We start from the raw sequence: 22,645 nt of genomic DNA on the forward strand, positions 1-22,645 counted from the left end.
AGTTCAAAAATTACTTCATGAAAGTCGAAGAACAAATAAGGTAGATGTTGAATTTAACTCTTCCGGTACAGGATATGACAAGGATCTGACGTTTCTAGCTAAAATCATCTTTAAGATTAGGACAAAGCCTCCTCAAAACCAAAAACTTATTGCCATAAATCAAATTATTCAGTCTGCAAGAACAAAAGAGGGCGGGTGAGATACAAATATAAATTATATTGGTGCATTCTACCTAACTCTAGGTTCACATGGGAATGAAATTAAGTCATTACCACAACTTAATTGCCAATTTTGACGATTCAGTTACTTTGTATATTACTTAAAGATAAAAATATTCAACTTAATTCGGGCAACTCAGCGATTTTTCGAGCAACTTTTTAAACAGCAGCAACAACAATGGAAGATGAAATTCATATTGAAAAAGAGTTAACCGAGAAGCTGATATTGCTTTCCGGTTCAGCAGATTTATTTACGAAAAAAGGGAAGAGAGATATAAAAATACAGATTTAGTCCTGAAAGAATAGGAGCAAAACATTATCCTGATTTATTTCAACCATGCTCTTTCAGCTTTGAATGTTTTGCCAGTAAAAGTTGGGCGACTTGATAATGCTATTCGAGCATAACAGCAATAAAACTTCATCGAAACAACGGACGAATATCTGTCTATCGCAGCATTTTCTTTTCTGTGTAGACCAAGGATAAGTGTTTACAATCAGTACCAATAAACAGCTTTACAATTCGTTTTTTTTTAGCAGGAGAGCTAACTTCCTGATCAAAACTAAAAATTCTAATTTTAGGAAATGTGGATTATTTCACTTCTCACTTTTCGCAAGTATTTACAGTTTCCTACCTTTAAGGACTTCACACTTTTAAATTTTTTTTAGAAAACTTACTTTTTGATTAAAACCCAATATTACATTGTTGATTCTGGAGGTATTCGGGCGTGTGGGTTTCTTATAGGACTGGCATTTGTATCGGGATTGTTTTTGGGCAATTTTGGTCAGCTTTAGGTCCCTTTAAAAGAAATAAGATTATTTTACAAAGTTGGAGGATCATCATTAAGGTTAAAAAGACACAGCCCAGCATTAAAAGAATAAATTCCAAGGCAAAAGCCGGGGAGTGATGCAATATCCGATATGTACCGTTTCGCAAAAGGTGAGAATATTTTCTTTGACATAAATATCGAAATCACCATCTAATGCTCAAGGGTCATTTATGTATAACTTCCACATAAATTATTGGTGAGCAAACCAAGCGTTCTGAGCTTTAAAAATGATTCAGAACGAAAAAACTAGGAACATTGAATAGCCAACAAAATAGCCTACCTTTGTAAATACCAGAAAAAATAGTCACACATGTCAAAAATACAAAGGTTAAGGATTACTGCAGATTCTTCATTGATTTTGACATCAATCTCGCGCTACAGATGCAAAAAATTTAAATGGCGAGAACCTTATTTAATTCAACTACAGATATATTTCTACGTATTCGTTACTGATAAAACATGCTTGTGATTTTTGTGGGATTATACATTTAGACAAACCTTTATTCCAAACTTCCATATTTTCCGGTTTTTTTTCCAAAATCCTTTATTATCGAAAGGGAGAGAGAGAAAAAAAAAAGACAGAGAGAGAGAGAGAGAGAGAGAGAGAGAGAGAGAGAGAGAGAGAGAGAGAGAGAGAGAGAGAGAGAGAGAGAGAGAAAGAGAGAGGGAGAGGGAGAGAGACAGAGAGAGAGAGAGAGAGAGAGAGAGAGAGAGAGAGAGAGAGAGAGAGAGAGAGAGAGAGAGAGGAGAGAGAGATAGAGAGAGAGAGAGCATTAAATATTCACGTACTTTGTGTCGAGGGCATAACTTTTATGCTAACTAAAAAGGAGAAATAGCTTACAATTCGAAATATTAATATATTGAAATTTTCTCCTACTGTAACTGTTTAAATTAGCAGTTGGTCAAAACCCTGTACTCCAATGCTGACTCAAATAACAGTACATTTCAAGTAAACACCTTTTGGTGTTGGTGACTGTTTAATATTTATAAACAAAAGTCGCTTCATGTATAATAATGCGTCCTATTCTTCCAATGCATAGGCCACATAATTATTGAAATTTTAAAAATAACCAAGAAAACCGACCAACTCAAAACTCACCCAAAGTTTTTTTCATACATTTTTTTTTACATCGCTTCTGACTCTAGATTATGAAAAACTTAGGGTAGGGGCTCATATAGAACTAGTCAAAGTTTTTTTTCCACTTACAACCTTTTGGGTATCAGAGATAGATTTCAGCAAACGGATTGAAAGATTATTCCAAGTAGAAGTACACTGTCCCGACAAAGCTGTTCTTCGATTAATCTGTACAAAATATATTATTCTTAGATTTAGTCCAAGGGTATCTGATTGGTGCTACAATTCACCCTAAAAGCCCCTTTCAGGATTTCTGCAGGGGCGTGTGCGGAATTCTGGAGAGCCTTGCAAAAAAAAAAATCCACAATCGGCCACAGACCTAATGCAAGACTTCCAAAAGAGTCATGGTTGAGATGTATGGTAATAGATCGTTATAACAGAATGAATAGAATATTATACCCTTTTTTCACGTGCGCAAGGACTAGATTTGAGCTGTGCGCCCTCTGATAGGACAAGAAATGATATCCAAGATCACAGAGGTTCTAATAAACGTTGAAATTCACCAGTCATGCATCAGGCCGCTTGTCTATCTCCAAGCTATATGCAGAGAAGGGAAGCTCAGACACTTCAGCTCAGGTAATCGGAAACTTCACGATAACAATTAGTTTCATTGGACACGAAGTCATCAGCTAAATAGCATAGAAGATTCACAAGGCTGCATTTGTCATTCATATATGGTTGTGTTGGGAAAAGATATGAGCGACTCGCAAAATTCTTCAGTCACTTTTGTTGTCGTTTTTGCTGTTTTTTTTTTGTATTTTTTTTTAATCCAGACAGAGGTTGTAACAATAATAGCCGCATATCTGGATAGCCTAACTAAAAAAAAAAAAAAAAAAAAAAAAAAAAAAAAAAAAAAAAAAAAAAAAAAAAAAAAAAAAAAAAAAAAAAAAAAAAAAAGACAATTATTTTCATTAAAACTGATAGCTAGCCGAAAATCAGCCAATAAGAAATAACTGCAATTTCACACTCCCAAGAAAACACACGTAGAACCCAAAAAGTACAATTTTCCAGTTTGGGATCCACGTACCCTAATAAAACCGTTAATACCCTCCTCTCTCCAAGACTAATGCCTAATGAACCTATAAAATATAAAACCCAATTCACCCCTATAGCTCTTATTGACCCACGGCCTGCATGAGCCATACATAAAACAATGTAAAATTTAATTTGAAAAATAAGACGTACTAGTACAAGAAGGAAATTCTGCAAAGCGAACAGATAATCGTATATCTAACTGGACATTATGCACATTATATTCTGATATAATTAAGAAGATTGTCACTTTTACAGGCCGAAAACATGAGAAAAACCCCCAATTTCTCTCTGTGAAGGTTCAATATACCCGTCACGGCTACCAATGAATAATTTCCAAGCACCTGTAATCACTCGAGCTGACCAGAAGCCGAGCCCTTAACCCAAAAAGAACCAACAATTCACTTTCAAGGACTTTTGAAACCAATTCGATTGCCCTTAACCAAAAAAGAAAAATACCCAATAAAAATACTTCTGGGCAAGGCCCTGATAACAGAAATACCTGGAAAGACCATTGCAAAAATGAGAAACACACACACGCGTAAAAACTGCACTTCTTGCTTTTCTCGTATTAGGCCCCACTTGCATGTGGTTTCGTCTTTTCACTATTGCAACTGTTTGCTTTGTCTCTTTTTTTCTCTGTTACTTCCTTCTTTTTATTTTATTGCAGACAAGTTTGTATATAACTCAAATGATTAAATTGGTAATTACTAGAAGTTAAAACTTCTAGAGTCATTTTTTTACGTTGAGTATAATAGAGAAGACTGTACATTTACGTGAAGAAAAAGAATGGTCTATTAAACAGTATTTTTATTCATCTAGGCCCTAGGGAGAGTTAAAACTAATTTTAAAAATAACGGAAGCAAAGTTTTATCGTAGGAGAAACGAATGCGCCTCACCATCCGAACAATCACCTTCGCAAAGCTTTTGTTTTCCGCCAGTGACTCTCGAAACTCTACAGATGCTTCAGCTCCAATTTCCGACGCTATTTTCCTTAAAAAAGATCATTCTATTGAATTTGTTATTCATAAGACACGAAACAAAAGAAAAATTAAAAAAATCTGCACTCACTACAGATTTTGAAAGGATTATACTGTTCATCTGATACGAAAAGTGGAGGATATTTCTTGTGTTCCACCATAATGGATTTTGTAAAAAAAATTAAATTATTTTTGGTATTGTAACACCAAGAGTTCATTAAGTATTCACAAGAAAAATAGCATCAATTGAACCTCACAAGTAACACCCTTATCTAATATTAAAGAAAACAATTAAAAAACTTCAAAAATCTTTAAATTATACCCAGAAAAAAAGCTGTTCTATATTCCCATCAAAGTAAATGTATTTATTTTTTAGATTCGTCAAAAAGTCACATATGTCATGAACATTATTTAAATCCAAATAACAAACCAAGGAATGAACGTCTGAAGACAATATTGAAAATCAGTTTAGAACATAAATTTTTCATTCTGTTAAATTTTTACAGGCTTCCAATTATTTCAATAAATTAAAAAAAAATCGAATGTTTCTAACGATTCTGTGCCAGATGCTTGGACCTGCTATATCGACTGCTAATGTATAAAAAACTGTTAGATATGCGCTTTTCAACTTTTCACAACATAAAATGTAATTGTCACCATCACTTTGAACTTAACCAAACAACTTCAAATGCCATCACTTTGAACTTAACCAAACAACTTCAAATGCCATCACTTAAAATAATTATGCTTAGTTTTGACTCACTATTGGTTTCAAGGACTGTCGACAATTATGGTATATTTGAAATCTTAAAACTCACTAATCCTTTTCTACAGGATTAGCCAACAACTGAACGGTTCATTAATGAATTACTCCTCTTGAGAATGAAAAATTTTGTGGCAAAATGAGAAGAAATAAGCTTGCAGATGAATAGATATGACTCAGTTTATATATATAAAAAAAAAGTCCTAAGAGTGGAGCATTCTAGATTTTCAGCTTGGATTAACGAAACACTATTAGAAGTTATAGTCGGAAATAGATAGTTATAGCCGTTGGAAATTGAAAATCTATGGTTATATTAAGATTGGCTGAAATTAAGCAAAAACATTCAGTATTCCGTAAAGTATACCTGTAACAACTAACTTCAGTTATTGGACCAATAAGAAGTTTCATGACCCAATGTTATTTATCATATAATATCGCAAATTTTTATTCCATACCATAGCGCATCCAAGCTTTTCGTCATTTCCTCTTCACATATCCCTTCTTTAGTGTCCATTATCATCGACTCCAATGTAGTAAATTGCTACATCATCGCCTTCCGATGTACGCCAAGCCATCTAAACATGAAAAAAAGAACCTAGTTAGTTCCACTATGCAAAATCTATTCAAGTCCAGTTTTCAGATATAAAAAAAGAAAAATGATCAGCGAACTTAAAAATTTCAACGAACAAAAATTATAGTTTCATCGATTCAGCAAGATATATTACAAAACTAGCTCAAATAATGGCCCGTGATACTTCCTAATACTTGTAGAATTCTAAAAACTAATACTTTACTAAAAAAACAAATCAAAATGGCCCCCTTCCCATAGAAAAAACAAAAACAACAAAAATAAGAAGAAAATTAACAAAAAATATGATATTCTTTCAGGAGCAGAAACTTCTATTTCTGCTCCTAATTCCGGGGAGAGATAGTAGACAGATAGATAAGATTTTATTTTTGCCAAAATTTTCATGGCACTGCCAAATTTCTTTGGTACAGTCACATCAATAAGCGACGCAAAAAAAAAAATACTTATCAATCCTCCTGCTTTTCTTTATACATTTTTATAAAACTAGGTATAAAACTCTTCGTTAGCCACTGGTGGGCACAGCGTACCGGCTGAAGTTTGTCAACAGACACTGCAACCCTGCACGGGAGTCGTTTTGTTGTGGATTGAGGGGGGAAAAGGGTTTTGTGGATTGGGTGGATCAAAGATTTTCTTCCGAAATCCATGCAGAGTTTCTCTCTTCTTTTTTCCAGAGTTTGTATTTCAAACTTTATCAGCAGCTCTTCATATTTACATAAAATATGTAAATATTCGGAGGAGATGATCTGGAGGGGCTCTATGTTTCAACATAAGCTTGAGCATCCGCAGCCCAGCACTATCTATTTTACTAGACTAGTTGCGTTTGCTTCCCATTTTAAATCACTGGTTTTAATAACTCCCAAGAGTTTAATCTTACTGACTTTAAGAGAATCAGAGATAGTTGGTTGGAAATTAGGTAAGAAGAATTAAAAAATGAAATAGTTAAAATATAAGATTTACTGTCATTTACTGCCATATTTGAAACGGTAGCTTTAGTCTTTACATAATCAATTAAAATTTGAGCTTTGCTACATTCATTTGCTTCACAAATTTCTCCAAGGGTAAGGTAATCAATATATTTCTAACGAACTTGACAATCATTAGCAATATTATTGATCATAACTAGAAAAAGAGTAGGACCCAGGATGGTACCTTGAGGTACACCACAAAACTGGCTCAGGTTCAGAGAAAGACTTCTGATATTTTTAAATTTGGAACATATTTATTAAAAAACTCTGAATAATTTTCACAAAAGCAGGCTTAACTCTAAAATCAAGTAAAAGCTTAGAAATAAAATTTTTGTGATCAATCCGATCGAAACCCTTTTTAAAATCAATTGTTATTCAGTTTAGCCATTTATCAGGCTCATCAACATGCTTAGAAATAAAATGTAAAAGACTGACTAGATAATGGGATGTTGATTGATTCCTTCTGTTACCGTACTGATGAAAATCAAGGAGGGGTTCAATTTCAGCTTTTAGCCAATTTGCTACAAATTTTTCGTACATTTTGCTGAACAAGGGGGTCAAAGTGATTGGTCTCACACCGTCGAAATTAAGTTCAGTATCGTTTTTAGGGATTGGAGTAAGATACCCCGTTTTCCATATCTGTGGGTAAATATATATATTACATCATTGACATTGCAGGTCACAAGAACGATCTAAATAGGTCAAGACTTTAAGGAAGAATACATATTTTTCCCAGGGTAGTTGTAACAAACCTGTGATGACGTCATGAAATAAAAGAGAGGCTCATGTCTGCGGTTAGAAGACAAACGACAATGAAAATCCATGTATAGAAATACAGGAAGGAACAACGTAGTAGTTTCTGCATCTCCAAAAAAATAGCTAGGTACACCGATGCTCATAAACTTCATAGTAAAAACAATCAATCTTGTGTACCAATTCTTTAATTACATATCAATTCAAGGACACTTCAAAAGAATTCAACACCTTCTTTTTACTACATATCATTTATGTATCAAAACTGTACAAGGAGGGGTGGGAATAAGCCTGAATATTGTGAAGCTTGCAAGACTTCGTTTCCTTTAAGCGACAAGTCTACTTTTACAAGGTTTCTGAAAAAAAAAGAATTCTACATTTCCTTTTAAGGTTTAATCATGCAACATGAAGAGAGGAAAAAAATAGATTATTGCAAGCTTTCTCAATCTTGGTGTTTATTGAGTTTTGCATAAAAGACTTTATTTTCCAAGAAAGAGCAAAGAGGAGTCAGAATTTTTGGAGGAGGGGATGGACAGGGGTATGTCAAACTGTATTAGAAAGGTTCTTCGGTACCTTTTCCACAAGTGTGCTGGTATAAATAGTGCCAATCAAATACTGAAACAATCTACCAGCCAAAAAAAAAAATTATAATGGACTCGTAGCAACGACAAAAGAAAAAGAACTTAGTAAAATAGTGACAACAATTACCTGTGAGATTAGCCTGTTAAGTTTCGCACCTTCAGGTTTGATTATATGCAATTTATATTTAACATTGCCGAATGCAGTTTCTGGACCCAAGACAAAATTTTTCATGATATTCTTAAAAATAAGTTCAACACTGCTTTCACGAATTAACAATGAACATATAGCATACTAGCTGTTGGGGTGGCGCTTCGCGCCACCCCAACACCTAGTTGGTGGGGGCGCTTCGCGCCCCCCCAAGCCCCCCCGCGCGCGTAAGTCGTTACGCGCCATATTAATTACGCGCCATTGTAGTTGTGTCCCTATGTCCCACCTGTGAATATAGATAGATATATATATATATATATATATATATATATATATATATATATATATATATATATATATATATATATATATGTTTTTTAACTACGTAAAACTTGCGAATATACAACATTCTTTGCTGTCCCATTGTCTGTGCATATAAATAGATTGTCAGGTTTACCGACTCTTGAACATGCAACATATAATGGTCCATGGGAAAACAATCCGTATTCAGATCCATACCTCATGATTCTAATGATTGCCCTTGAGCTTTGTTGATGGTGATTGCTAATCGACCATTCCCTGAGTCGCCATCGTCATTTATATATCCCCCTGTGCACCCCGGCGTCCCCTTTGTAGTTATGTCCCTGTGTCCCGGTCGTCATTTATATTCCCTGTGTCCCGGTCGTCATTTGTGTCCCGGTGTTCCAGTCTGTGATTTCTCTTTGAGTGTCCCGGGCGTCATTTATATTCCTTGTGTCCCGGTGTCCCGGTCGTCATTTATATCCCCCTGTGCCCCCCGGCGTCCCCATTGTAGTTGTGTCCCTGTGTCCCGGTCGTCATTTATATTCCCTGTGTCCCGGTCGTCATTTGTATCCCGGTGTCCCGGTCTGTATATACATTCGTTTTTTAGTTTTGTTTTTCTCCTTTTTTTTTCCTTTTTTTCTTTTTTTTCTTTTTTAGTTTATTTAGATTTTTAGATTTTTTAGTTTTTTTATTAGTTTTTAGTTTTTTTGTAGTTTTTACCATTTTTTTAGTTTTTTTAGTTTTTTTTTTTTTACTTATGTCCTGGTCGTCATTTATACTCCCTGTGTCCCGGTCGTCATTTGTGTCTCGGTGCTTTGTTGATTGCTAATTTATATTATATTTATATTTATATTTTTTATATTTATTAATATTTTTTTAGTTTTCTTTTTCTCTTATTTTTCAGTTTTTTCCTTTTTTTTAGTTTTTTCTTTTTTAGTTTTTAGTTTTTTTTTGTTTTTTACCTTTTTTTAGTTTTTTTAGTTTTTTTAGTTTTTTAGCTTTTTTAGTTTTTTTATTAGTTTTTAGTTTTTTTTTTAGTTTTTGCCTTTTTTTAGTTTTTTCAGTTTTTTTTAGTTTTTAGTTTTTTACCTTTTTTTATTTTTTTTTAGTTTTTTAGCTTTTTTAGTTTTTTTCTTTTTAGTTTTTTTTGTAGTTTTTACCTTTTTTAGTTTTTTTTCTTCTTTTGTATTAGTGTGAAATAATTCAGACGTCATATGCGGACAAACACGACGTCACTCGACAGACAGACAGACAGACATAACCCACAAACAACTTATTTTTATATATTTATTCATATTTTTTTAGTTTTCTTTTTCTCTTTTATTTTTCAGTTTTTTCCTTTTTTTTAGTTTTTTTCTTTTTTAGTTTTTAGTTTTTTTTAGTTTTTACCTTTTTTTAGTTATTTTAGTTTTTTAGCTTTTTTAGTTTTTTTATTAGTTTTTATTTTTTTTGTAGTTTTTGCCTTTTTTTATTTTTATCAGTTTTTTTTTAGTTATTAGATTTTTACCTTTTTTTAGTTTTTTTTAGTTTTTTACCTTTTTTAGTTTTTTTCTTCTTTTGTATTAGTGTGAAATAATTCAGACGTCATATGCGGACAAACATGACGTTACCTGATCCACAGATCCACACACAGACAACTTATTTTTATATATATAGATATGAAGAGAGAGGGAGAGGGGGAGGGAGAGAGAAAGAGAGAGGTGAGAGACAAAGAGAGAGAAAGAAAGAGAGAGGGAGAGAGAGAAAGAATGTTCTTAAAGGCTTTTCTAACTGTGATTTAATTATTCTTGAGAACAATTTATTCATTCAAACGAAGTCCGCAGACTGTTTAGACAGGAAAGAGACAAAGATAGCAGGAAACTTAACCTAGTTGCTTAAGGCGTACCCCTGCAGCTAGGAATAAACAGCGACAAGGCATTCATTGAGAAATATCTTACAGAGCAATACAACATTCCGAACACAATCATTACTAATGTAAGCAACCTGTTGAACGGTAAACTAGTTGGATGTTCTCCAACTTTCTAATGATGCCATTAGAAAGCGACGATGGATTTATTGGGGGCACATGGTGCGAATGGGTGATGGAAGGCTACCTCATGACATATGGTTTTGGATACCCCCTGGCCTCCGCAAGTCAGGGAGGCCTAAAATGACCGTTGGCAGGATGTTAGAGAAGGAGGTGAAGCTGGCGAGGTCTTCGATGGAGGAGCTTTGGTCGAGGGCTCAGGACAGGTCGTCGTGGCGTACCACTGTTGCTGCCTTATGCGCCCTCAGGCGTGGGAGGACCTAAGTAAGTAACTAAGTAATGTTCAATTTCTTAGGCCTCTCAGGCTAACAACCGACACCTTTGTATAATTTTCTACTGAAAGTAAGGAGCAACATTAAAACTCAAAACCATCAGAAATAATTCCGTAAATGAAAATATTGTCCCTCTCCTCAATACCTCGCAGTTCACGGTAAGGTTTCAAGCACTTCTAAAAAGCTTCCTATTCTAATTAAAAGATCCTTGTGTTCCAGTAGTCGTTCTTAAAAAGTTAGGACAAGAAATCAAACTTTTATCCACAAAGAAAATTATCCCAATGGAAACCAACCTCAAGCCGAAAATCCCCCTTTCCGAAAAATGTGCGATGTTTCCCAATAACAAATACTATCCGTAAACAATGGGCAAATTATATAGCTTATAGACGTATCCCCAGAAGCTGGGGGATTCATTTTATCTAAAAAATTTGATCGGATGATTTTGGGGAAGACGGGTTGGGGCAGGGGGGCTAGTTGCCCTCCATCCTTTTTTGTTACTTAAAAAGGGCACCAGAAGTTTTAATATTCGTTCAAATGAGTCCTCGTCCAATGTTCTTGTATCATTTGTTCGACAGAATCACCCCTGAAAAAAAAACACGCATATGTGATCTTTCTTCTAACAAACAATAAAAAATTCCACATTTTTGCAGATAGGAGCTTGAAACCTCTACAGTAGAAAAAAACAGCACTTATTTAGCCACTGAACTTTTTTAATGCTAAAGGGCCGACCTTTATTCGGTTGAGACATAAATGACCGATGAGCATTACTTTGTTGTAGGACGTTCTTGAAAAAAAAAATCATAATAAAGCATCAAATTTTCAAAAATAATGTCCTTATCTGCGATGCCTTTAATCTTATACGACAGATCTTGGGGATTCGTGTCATCTTAGAAAACTGTTCTTTGGCACAGTTATACAACTTGATTTTTTTTTTTTCGTAGGCTATACGAAACATGGTTTCCGCCGCAATTTGTACATTAAGGGATTACAGGGGCAGGGTGATTTCTAGTTGAGGGGTGTGGGCCGGTACAATAAACAAGTTTTGAAACAGAACTTGGGCAATTTATCATCCAATGGTCGGGTGAACAGCACTTATTACAGCATCTAAGGACTCTTAAGAGCATGCGGATACGAATAATTTAGTTCCCGACCTTCACGCCATCTTTTATTTCTAGCTTCAGCGATTGACCATAAGCAAAATTTGGCTTTACAGTACGAGAGTGCCTGAACCTCACAGCCTCCTTGACTCCTGGGGCTATTTAAAAAGCAAATCATCAAATTCAGGAATGATATTGACAGAAATGCCAAGGTACTTACAACGGGGACTTTTGCTGTTTGCTGTTGCATGTTTAGTAGGGTATTACAGAAAACTTTGGGGAAGGTTTCGCCCAGCTTAACCACCAATTTGTCACGAGTGGCCTGGACACTAGTGATTGATTCAGGACCGGAAAGACTATCAAGTATTGCATACGCCTTGCTGAATTGTTCACTTCAACAGGTAACTTGTTTACTATAACAGTAACATCATCAGATATAACAGAATTTACCGCTGCAGTTGATGAAAGCTTAGGAAAAAGTTCAATGTAAGCATAATTTTTTGCCTTTGCACTTCTGACGACTATAGCGAGTGAGTTAAAGCTTTTTATTGTCAAATAATATCTTGAACCACCTTTTGGGGTCATGCACTCTTTGTGAAAGTTTGTATAAGTCAAACCATTTACCATGTCGCCTAACTTTGTGGGATCGCTTAGTAACTATGATAGTAATGAAGAATAGGATATGAGAATAAAGATACAACTTGTATATCCGCAAAAGATATGTTAAATATTAAATTCTAGTTCTTTTAGGGGTGCAACAAGAAAAACAGAACGAAGAAATAGAAATATATAGAAGACATTTAAAATGAGGGTTTTAAGTATAAGCAATAAAGCATTAACTAATCACTGTTTCTTTTTAAAAATATTATTTCAACAAATAATGTCAATTTTTCCGAAATCTCATAAATTGACTAATCAAAATTTTAAAATTTCATAACTATGTAGCATATCTTTCCACTTTTTAAAGCTTTATATATTTCTTTTGAATTACAGAATTCACAATTTTTTAGAAAAAGTCTATTTCTCTATTTCCACTCCCTCCATATCTATTTATTACACGGTAGATGTCTACCTCAATATTTCTTTGAACGTTTGTAATGGCTAGTCTTGACAGTCTGGATTCCGTCAGTTTAGAAAAAAATCAGTACCAGAGAAAAAAATAAACACATAATTATTTACCTTCTTTTATGAACAATTTTTCGAAAATCTTTTCTTCTTAAATGATTACTCCGACCTTTGAAGGAGTATTTCGACTCATATACTTAGTTTTAAGCATATACCAATATGAACGTCCGGGGAGGGAGGGAGGAACACTATGGTTAAGTTTAAAAAACAAATTATATAATGAGGAGGCGTGTTGTTGTGTCGAAGAATGAAGTGGGAGCCGTACTGCGTGTTAGGGAAGAATCTTTTATTTTTATGGGTCTCAGCGTGAGGTTTATCACAAAGCAGTGTACTTTAAGTTTAGTTAATTCCTTTTTTTAATTAAACCCGATTGAACCTTGAACCTTGCAACCTTGGCCCTTAAAAAATTCTAAAGAGTTTGACCTTTATTTTAATGTTTAGGATGAACAAAGGAAGTGATATGTCATACAATCCAAAGCTTTAATTACATGTAAATAGGCAGTGAAGTGGCCACCCTTAGCTTACAGAAAAACCAAAACTTAAATTGATAATTTTTAAATAATTGAAAACTTATTAAAAACTGAAATATTTAAAACCAATTACAGAAAAAACTTTCGTCCCAACCCAATCAGACCAAGCTGTCCCAACCACAAATGCACCACTACCTCTGAGGGGGCTGCCGCCTAGATCCGCCACTGAGCAGAGTAAGCACTTCAGACCAACCGTTCGTAAAAATAACAATTCTAGAAATAACATGAAACTTTACAAGAAAACATTCTTGTAGTCTCATTAAAAAGGGCAGAGAGGAGAGACTGCAATTTTTACGGTAAGATTATATGTAGGAAAAGGTTTGAATGGCCAATCCAATTCTACCATATTTCTTTAAATTCTATTGTTTCTATCCCTGGGTTAGCCTTCATACTGGGTTAATAATTGCTCAAGTATTATAAGTTGCTGAGGTAGGCCTAGGTATATAAAAAATCTCCATAGCCCCAGTTTCGCAGAATATCTTTTGCGTAAAATTACATTTATTTACTTAACAACTTTCTTAGACATTAAGATGATCCTAGACTACAGTTGAGCCACTCAATCAAGCGTAGATGCCCGCCAAAAATATTGCAGGGGGAGGACACCAGAATAGTAACGGTGAGAGGAGGAGTGGAATACTTTTGAAGATTAAAGGTTATATGCAAAATAAAATTCTCAACGAAAAAAAGGAAGTACTTTATTTTACATATCAAATGAAGCAAAATTCAACAAATTCTTAAATGGTTGAGAGTCCTGGCAAAAATATCAATTTCAACTTCATCGATGCTTATGCATTATATTGCCAACACTAAAGAGTTGAAATTAGGTTAATCCGAATGAAAAAAAACAACACACCATGAAAACATAATACTTTAGATACAAATTAGGGCTGTATATTTGCACAATAGAGAGGGGGGTGTAACCTGACCTAGGCTACCGCCCCCTAATTAATGTAGAAATAAATAGCCCAAATTAAATAATTTTAATGTATTCTGTCATCCGCCACTTGTTTTTCACTGAGCGCAAGCTCATTGTTTTTTAATACAGACAGATAAAAACGACTTGTTAACGAGTTTCACAAAGCGTAAAATTGAGTGTTGGCAGTATAATGCATATGTACCCTTTAATCTATAACGCATTCAATTATTATGTGTTTAAGATTAATATATTATGCCCAAAACGTCGAATAAGAGAAAATAAGACTAAATTGCAAAAAAATAAGAGAAAAAGGTATCATATTAGAGGTTCATTATGATCCATAGGTATCATATTAAAGGGTCAATTTAATTTTTGAGAAAATGTCGGTTATATTGTGAAACAGCACAAAAAGATTGCATCTTATTTATAGTTCGATAATGAAAATACCTTTATATATATATATATATATATATATATATATATATATATATATATATATATATATATATATATATATATATATATATATATATATATATATATATATATATATATATATATATATATATATATATTTAAGTGACTTTTTTTTATCGTAGGCTATACGAAACATTGTTTCCGCCACAATTTGTACAGTAAGGGATTACAGGGGCAGGGTGATTTTTTACTTGAGGGGTGTAGGCCGGCACAACAACCATGTTTTAGGACATGACTGAGGCAATTCATTATTAAACGGTCGGGTGAACGGCGCTTATTATAACATCTAAGGACTCTTAAGAGCATGTGGATACGAATAATTTCTTTCTCAACTTTCACGCCATCTCTTATTCCTAGCTCCAGCGATAGAACATTAACAAAACTTTGTTTTACAGTACGAGAGTTCCTGAACATCAGAACCTCCTCGATTTCTGGGTGCTCTTTAAAAAGCAAATCATCAAAGTCAGGAACGAGATTGACAGCAATGCCAAGGTACTTACAACCGGCGACTAGATACTGCTGTGGCTGTATCTAATATGTTTGGTAGGGCATTATAGAAATCATTGGGGGCGGTTTTATCCAGCTTAACCACTAATCTTACACGAGTGGCCTGGACACTAGTGATTGATTTATGACCGGAAAAACTATCAAGTATTGCTTACCCCTTGCTGGATGGTTTATTTCAGCAGATAACTTGTTTACTATAACACTAACGTCATCAGAGATAACAGAATTTAACACTGCAGCTGACGAAAGCTCAGGAAAAAGCTCAATATAAGCAGGCAACTGAGTTGAACTGACATTAAAATATTTGCACACAGGTATTACTTTTAGTTCAAAGGCGAGAGTAAGCCAAATCTGGAACATAGGGTACATCGGCTGGGTAGTATACAACGAATTGGGGACTTTGGCACTATTAGCATCACATTTGCAGACATGGGCAAAAATGTCTTTCAGATTATTCAGTTATCTATAAGTGCCAACCCGTTGAAAGACCGAATCATTCGGTAAAATCTTATTCCAAGGTTACGCATCGCTTTGAAAATTTCAGCGCCACTAAAAAGATCCAAACCATTATGGCAACAATAATTAAAGGAATTGTGTCCGTTTTCGTTATATTTGATGTTAATCGGGCACTATGAAAGAAGTTTACTAAGTGTCTTTTGGTCAATAATACAAGCCTTAAAAAAACTAGTTTTTGATATTTAAACATGGGCATATTCTGGACATGCTATAGACATAATTTGACTAAGTTTGGCATTTTTCGATACTCAGTGGACAAAACCATGGACCGATAATTTGGCAACTCTAACGATTAGCAACAAATATAACAAAAACGGACACAATTCCTTTAATTACCTCAAATCAAAGCTTGAACTGAAATAAGGACTTCCGATCCTATTGAATCACTCCTTGTAATGACAGTTGCATACGTAATTGATTAGATTCTGGTGGAAGATTCTTGTGCATCCCAGTCAAATCTCCACAGTTTGTCACTCCACTCGGCATCCAGACGGCGTTTGAATACATCTGTTGATTCAGAAGAAACAATGTTCTCCTTGAGGTTGTTCTAGAGGTTCACAATCTGGTTCGAGAAGAAGCTGTATCTTGCTCTAGTCCTTGCATGAAGTTCGCAGATTCGTTTTGGGTGTCCTCGTGTTATGTGAGAAGGTAAATCTCCTGGAGCTCATTTCTTGATTGGTAGAGAGGAGTTTTAGCCTCTGGATCATATCCCCACGTCTCCACCCATAGACTAAAGAGGGGAGTTTGAATTCCCTCAGCCGTTCACTGTAGGGCTTATTTTCCATACCGGAATCAGCTTACTGGCCCTTCGTTGGATTTGCCTAAGAGCTACCTTGTCCTTTTTGAATCGAGAGGGGGCCAGGATGGTTCCCACCTCCAAACACAATCTTACCAGTCCTTTGTAGAGCTTGGTGATTACATGTCTACTTCTGCTGGTAATGCTGTGTTTAATGATGCCTAGGGCTCTGTTAGCATTGGCTGAGATCTTCTGTGAGTGGGAGCTGAATTTCAACTGGGAGTCTATAACAAGTTCAAGGTCTCTCTCCTCCTGTACATGCTCCAGTATGTGGTGACTCCCAGGGTTTATGGTCATAAGGTACTTTTGGTTGGGGTTGTTGTGTCCGAGGTGTATGACCTTGCATTTTTCAGCATTGAATTCCAGCAACCATCTTTTAACCCGGGAGCACATGTGATTGAGATCAGTTTGGAGGGATTGGAGGGCAAATGGGGTGTTGCCAGGATCTATGAGTTTTGAATCGTTCGCTTAAAGAGTGGTTTCGTTTCTGGTGATAAGGGGTAGCTCATTCACAAATACATTAGGTAGGGACAGGGATCACAGAATGCTCAAACACCACAAAATCTCACTATCAGCCAAGAGTCTTGCTGACCGTAGCTTCACACAGAGCACAGAACTCAACGTCTATTCTCTTACATTTCAACTCCTAGTATCAAAAGATTTACTGCAAGAAATCTGAGCAGATTCAAGATAAATAATTACAAATCAACTCAGTTGTTCTGTCCATTTCACAGAGTTAGTCAAAAGGAAAAGGGTTGAATAGTCTCGACTGAAAAGCCCGCCACAGCTGAAAAAGAAGAAGAAAAATCCTATGAGCTTAGTAATGCGAGAAATGGACAATCAAGATAAACTGATTATTTTACCGGATTCTGAATTTTGTGTGAATGAGTTTTAACATGGGAATTAATGAAAATGATGTTAGCCATAATGGTTTGGATCTTTTTAGTGGCGCTGAAATTTTCAAAGCGATGCGTAACCTTGGAATAAGATTTTACCGAATGATTCGGTCTTTCAACGGGTTGGCACTTATAGATAACTGAATAATCTGAAAGACATTTTTGCCCATGTCTGCAAATGTGATGCTAATAGTGCCAAAGTCCCCAATTTCGTTGTATATTACCCAGCCGATGTACCCTATGTTCCAGATTTGGCTTACTCTCGCCTTTGAACTAAAAGTAATACCTGTGTGCAAATATTTTAATGTCAGTTCAACTCAGTTGCCTGCTTATATTGAGCTTTTTCCTGAGCTTTCATCAGCTACAGTGTTAAATTCTGTTATCTCTGATGACGTTAGTGTTATAGTAAACAAGTTACCTGCTGAAATAAACCATCCAGCAAGGGGTAAGCAATACTTGATAGTTTTTCCGGTCATAAATCAATCACTAGTGTCCAGGCCACTCGTGTAAGATTAGTGGTTAAGCTGGATAAAACCGCCCCCAAAGATTTCTATAATGCCCTACCAAACATATTAGATACAGCCACAGCAGAGTCGCCGGTTGTAAGTACCTTGGCATTGCTGTCAATCTCGTTCCTGACTTTGATGATTTGCTTTTTAAAGAGCACCCAGAAATCGAGGAGGTTCTGATGTTCAGGAACTCTCGTACTGTAAAACAAAGTTTTGTTAATGTTCTATCGCTGGAGCTAGGAGTAAGAGATGGCGTGAAAGTTGAGAAAGAAATTATTCGTATCCACATGCTCTTAAGAGTCCTTAGATGTTATAATAAGCGCCGTTCACCCGACCGTTTAATAATGAATTGCCTCAGTCATGTCCTAAAACATGGTTGTTGTGCCGGCCCACACCCCTCAAGTAAAAAATCACCCTGCCCCTGTAATCCCTTACTGTACAAATTGTGGCGGAAACAATGTTTCGTATAGCCTACGATAAAAAAAAGTCACTTAAATATATATATATATATATATATATATATATATATATATATATATATATATATATATATATATATATATATTTCATTGATATTTCTAAAAATATATATCCATCAGAGCTTATTCTTGAGCCTAGTCATGGCGCTGGTCATGAAGATCATTTCTTAGATTTAAATATTAATATTTGTGATAATAATAAATTAAGTTTTAAAATGTATAATAAAACGGATGATTTTGATTTTGAAGTGATTAGTTTCCCATTCCCTGAAAGTAATATACACTCAAATATCACATATTCAGCGTTTTTCTCACAGTTACTTCGTTATGCAAGGATTTGTAGTAATTATATTGATTTTAAAAATAGATGTAAAATCTTAAGCCAAAAATTGATATCAAGAGGTTTTTCTGCAAATAAATTAACTTGGCAATTTAAAAAATTTAGTTTTCATTATAACGAACTTTTAAATAAATATCAAAAGAATTATCTAGAAATACTTAAAGAAATTTTTTGACTAATTTCGGAGGTTCGAGAAATGTTGTCACAGCGCCATTTATTTTGAATTGTGTTTCTATTTGAGCGGAATTTTTAAAAAATTAGCCACATGGTAAAGATGAATTATATAATTGTTTAGTTCATTCAGGTTTTTTGCAATGTGTTAATATTTGTGATTTGGTAAAATTTTTAATATTTAGTTTACCTATTGTTGCTAAAGGGAGGGATATATTAACAGGATAAGCTTGTTTTGGTTTTACTTGGTTGTTTTACATTTGCTGTGTTTTTTTTTCATAGACATGTATTTTGGGGGTGATACCTGACGCGGGGATGCCATGGATATTCTGTGGTAGCCACAACACTGTGCTGGGTAGGGAATTTAGAGTGGCGAAACCCTATATAGGCCAGTGTATTCTCCTGATGAGCCCTTATGTTGGGTGTTGCCTCTGAATTATTTGTCTATATTATTTTTTCTATGGTTTGGTAAATGACGACTTATACTTATTGACGACATGACTGCCTGTCCATGGATTATTCTTTATGGTTGATTGTGTGTGGCTATGCTGTTTGACCTATGTGATTGTATGGATGAGTAGGGTTAAGGCCTCATTCAAGTGCTGGTCTATATTAATCACTAATTTAGGAAAACAGTCTTCCTTTTCTCCTTCTGTCTCCTTTTTTTTTTTTTTTTTTTTTTTTTTTTTTTTTTTTTTTTTTTTTTTTTTTTTTTTTTTTTTTTTTTTTTTTTTTTTTTTTTTTTTTTTGTGTTTGTGCTGTAGCATTGGTGATTTCTCTTTTCATGATATATATATATATATATATATATATATATATATATATATATATATATATATTATGTACATATATTATATATATTATGTACTGTTAAAACCTTACGCTTATACCTTGTTTTCTTTTGCTATACTGATGAATTTTCAAAGGTCTGAGAATATAAGGGAGTTGATTGAAAAATTATTCTAAAAAAAAAACGAAAGCATGGTACTTATGCTGATAGGGGGAGGGGGATTTCAAGATAAATTTTAAGGTATTTCCATTATCGAACTATAAATAAGATGCAATCTTTTTGTGCTGTTTCACAATATAACCGACGTTTTTCTCAAAAATTAAATTGACCCTTTAATATGATACCTATGGATCATAATGAACCTCTAATATGATACCTTTTTCTCTTATTTTTTTGCAATTTAGTCTTATTTTCTCTTATTCGACGTTTTGGGCATAATATATTAATCTTAAACACATAATAATTGAATGCGTTATAGATTAAAGGGTACATATGCATTATACTGCCAACACTCAATTTTACGCTTTGTGAAACTCGTTAACAAGTCGTTTTTATCTGTCTGTATTAAAAAACAATGAGCTTGCGCTCAGTGAAAAACAAGTGGCGGATGACAGAATACATTAAAATTATTTAATTTGGGCTATTTATTTCTACATTAATTAGGGGGCGGTAGCCTAGGTCAGGTTACACCCCCCTCTCTATTGTGCAAATATACAGCCCTAATTTGTATCTAAAGTATTATGTTTTCATGGTGTTTTTTTTTTTTTTCATTCGGATTAACCTAATTTCAACTCTTTAGTGTTGGCGATATAATGCATAAGCATCGATGAAGTTGAAATTGATGTTTTTGCCAGGACTCTCAACCATTTAAGAATTTGTTGAATTTTGCTTCATTTGATATGTAAAATAAAGTACTTGCCTTTTTTCGTTGAGAATTGTATTTTGCATATAACCTTTAATCTTCAAAAGTATTCCACTCCTCCTCTCGCCGTTACTATTCTGGTTTCCTCCCCCTGCAATATTTTTGGCGGGCATCCACGCTTGATTGAGTGGCTCAACTGTAGTCTAGGATCATCTTACTGTCTAAGAAAGTTGTTAAGTAAATAAATGAAATTTTACGCAAAAGATATTCTGCGAAACTGGGGCTATGGACATTTTTTATATACCTAGGCCTACCTCAGCAACTTATAATACTTGAGCAATTATTAACCCAGTATGAAGGCTAGCCCAGGGATAGAAGCAATAGAATTTAAAGAAATATGGTAGAATTGGATTTGCCATTCAAACCTTTTTCCTACATATAATCTTATCGTAAAAATTGCAGTCTCTCCTCTCTGCCCTTTTTAATGAGACTACAAGAATGTTTTCTTGTAAAGTTTCATGGTATTTCTAGAATTGTTATTTTTACAAACGGTTGGTCTGAAGTTCTAATTCTGCTCATTGGCGGATCTAGGGGGCAGTCCCCTCAGAGGTAGTGGTGCATTTGTGGTTGGGACAGCTTGGTCTGATTGGGTTGGGACGAAAGTTTTTTCTGTAATTGGTTTTAAATATTTCAGTTTTTAATAAGTTTTCAATTATCTAAAAATTATAAATTTAAGTTTTGGTTTTTTGTGAGCTAATGGTGGCCACTTTATTGCCTATTTGCATTTAATTAAAGCTTTGGATTGTATGACATATCACTTCCTTTTTTCACCCTAAACATTAAAATGAAGGCCAAACTCTTTAAACTTTAATAAAGGTTCATATGGGTATATGCTTAAAACTAAATATATGAGTCGAAATACTCCTTCAAAGATCGGAGTAATCATTTAAGAAGAATAGATTTTCGAAAAATTGTTCATAAAAGAAGGCAAATAATTATGTGTTTATTTTTTTCTCTGGTACTGATTTTTTTCTAAACTGACGGAATCCAGACTGTCAAGACTAGCCATTACAAACGTTCACCGAAATATTGAGGTAGACATCAACCGTGTAATAAATAGATATGGAGGGAGTGGAAATAGACTTTTTCTTATAAAATTGTGAATTCTGTAATTCAAACGATATATATAAAACTTTAAAAAGTGGAAAGATATGCTACACAGTTATGAAATTTTAAAATTTTGATTAGTCAATTTATGATATTTCGTCAAAATTGACACTGTTCGTTAAAATAATATTTTTAAAAAGAAACAGTGGTTAGTTAATGCTTTATTGCCTATGCTTAAAACCCTCATTTTAAATGTCTTCTATGCATTTCTATTTCTTCGTTCTGTTTTTCTTGTTACACCCCCAAAAGAACTAGAATTTAATGTTTAACATATCTTTTACGGATATACAAGTTGTATCTTTGTTCTCATATCCTATTCTTTATTACTATCATAGTTACTAAGCGATCCCACAGAGTTAGGCGACATGGTAAATGATTTGACCTATACAAACTCTCACAAAGAGTGCATGACCCCAAAAGGTGGTTCAAGATATTTTTTGACAATAAAAAGCTTTAACTCACTCGCTATAGTCGTCGGAAGTGCAAAGGCAAAATATTATGCAGAAAATATCAGATTTATTTTTTTTGATGGTGAACAGTTTTTTATTCTCTTTTTTGGTAGGGTGGTTTTTAGGCTTACTTTTTTTGTATAAATATTTTTATATCATTTTAATTTTTAACAAAGTTATTTGAACTTTAACCAAAACCACATTTTAGATTAAATTTACGACCGTTTCCACTACCTACCTACGACATAATTGTCAAGGTTCCCTTGAAATTACGGGAAATTTTTTGTTCGATAGTTTATCAAAGCAGCCTATTATGCATCCCCCCCCCCCCCCGAAAAAAAAAATCCTTTATCCATCTTTGACTCTACTACCAGATATCTGTTTGAAGATTGATCAAACAGTTCGTGGTAATAAACTGTAAGTAAC

At 34.3% G+C, this 22,645-nt stretch overlaps 1 protein-coding gene across 1 annotated transcript in view; it reads right to left on the reverse strand.

The window, feature by feature from the left end:
• The window catches only part of LOC136040605 (uncharacterized), a 49,556-nt gene that overhangs the window by 16,861 nt on the left and 10,050 nt on the right, over positions 1 to 22,645 (reverse strand). The window contains exons 3-4 of the mRNA XM_065724862.1: positions 5,411 to 5,530; positions 4,112 to 4,205 (exon numbers count right to left, since the gene is read on the reverse strand). Coding sequence (XP_065580934.1) covers positions 5,459 to 5,530 — 72 coding nt within the window. The 3' untranslated portion in view covers positions 4,112 to 4,205; positions 5,411 to 5,458. The remainder of the gene's footprint in view (positions 1 to 4,111; positions 4,206 to 5,410; positions 5,531 to 22,645) is intronic.

This window comes from Artemia franciscana, chromosome 21, assembly GCF_032884065.1.
Source record: "Artemia franciscana chromosome 21, ASM3288406v1, whole genome shotgun sequence".
Taxonomy (NCBI): Eukaryota; Metazoa; Arthropoda; class Branchiopoda; order Anostraca; family Artemiidae; genus Artemia; species Artemia franciscana.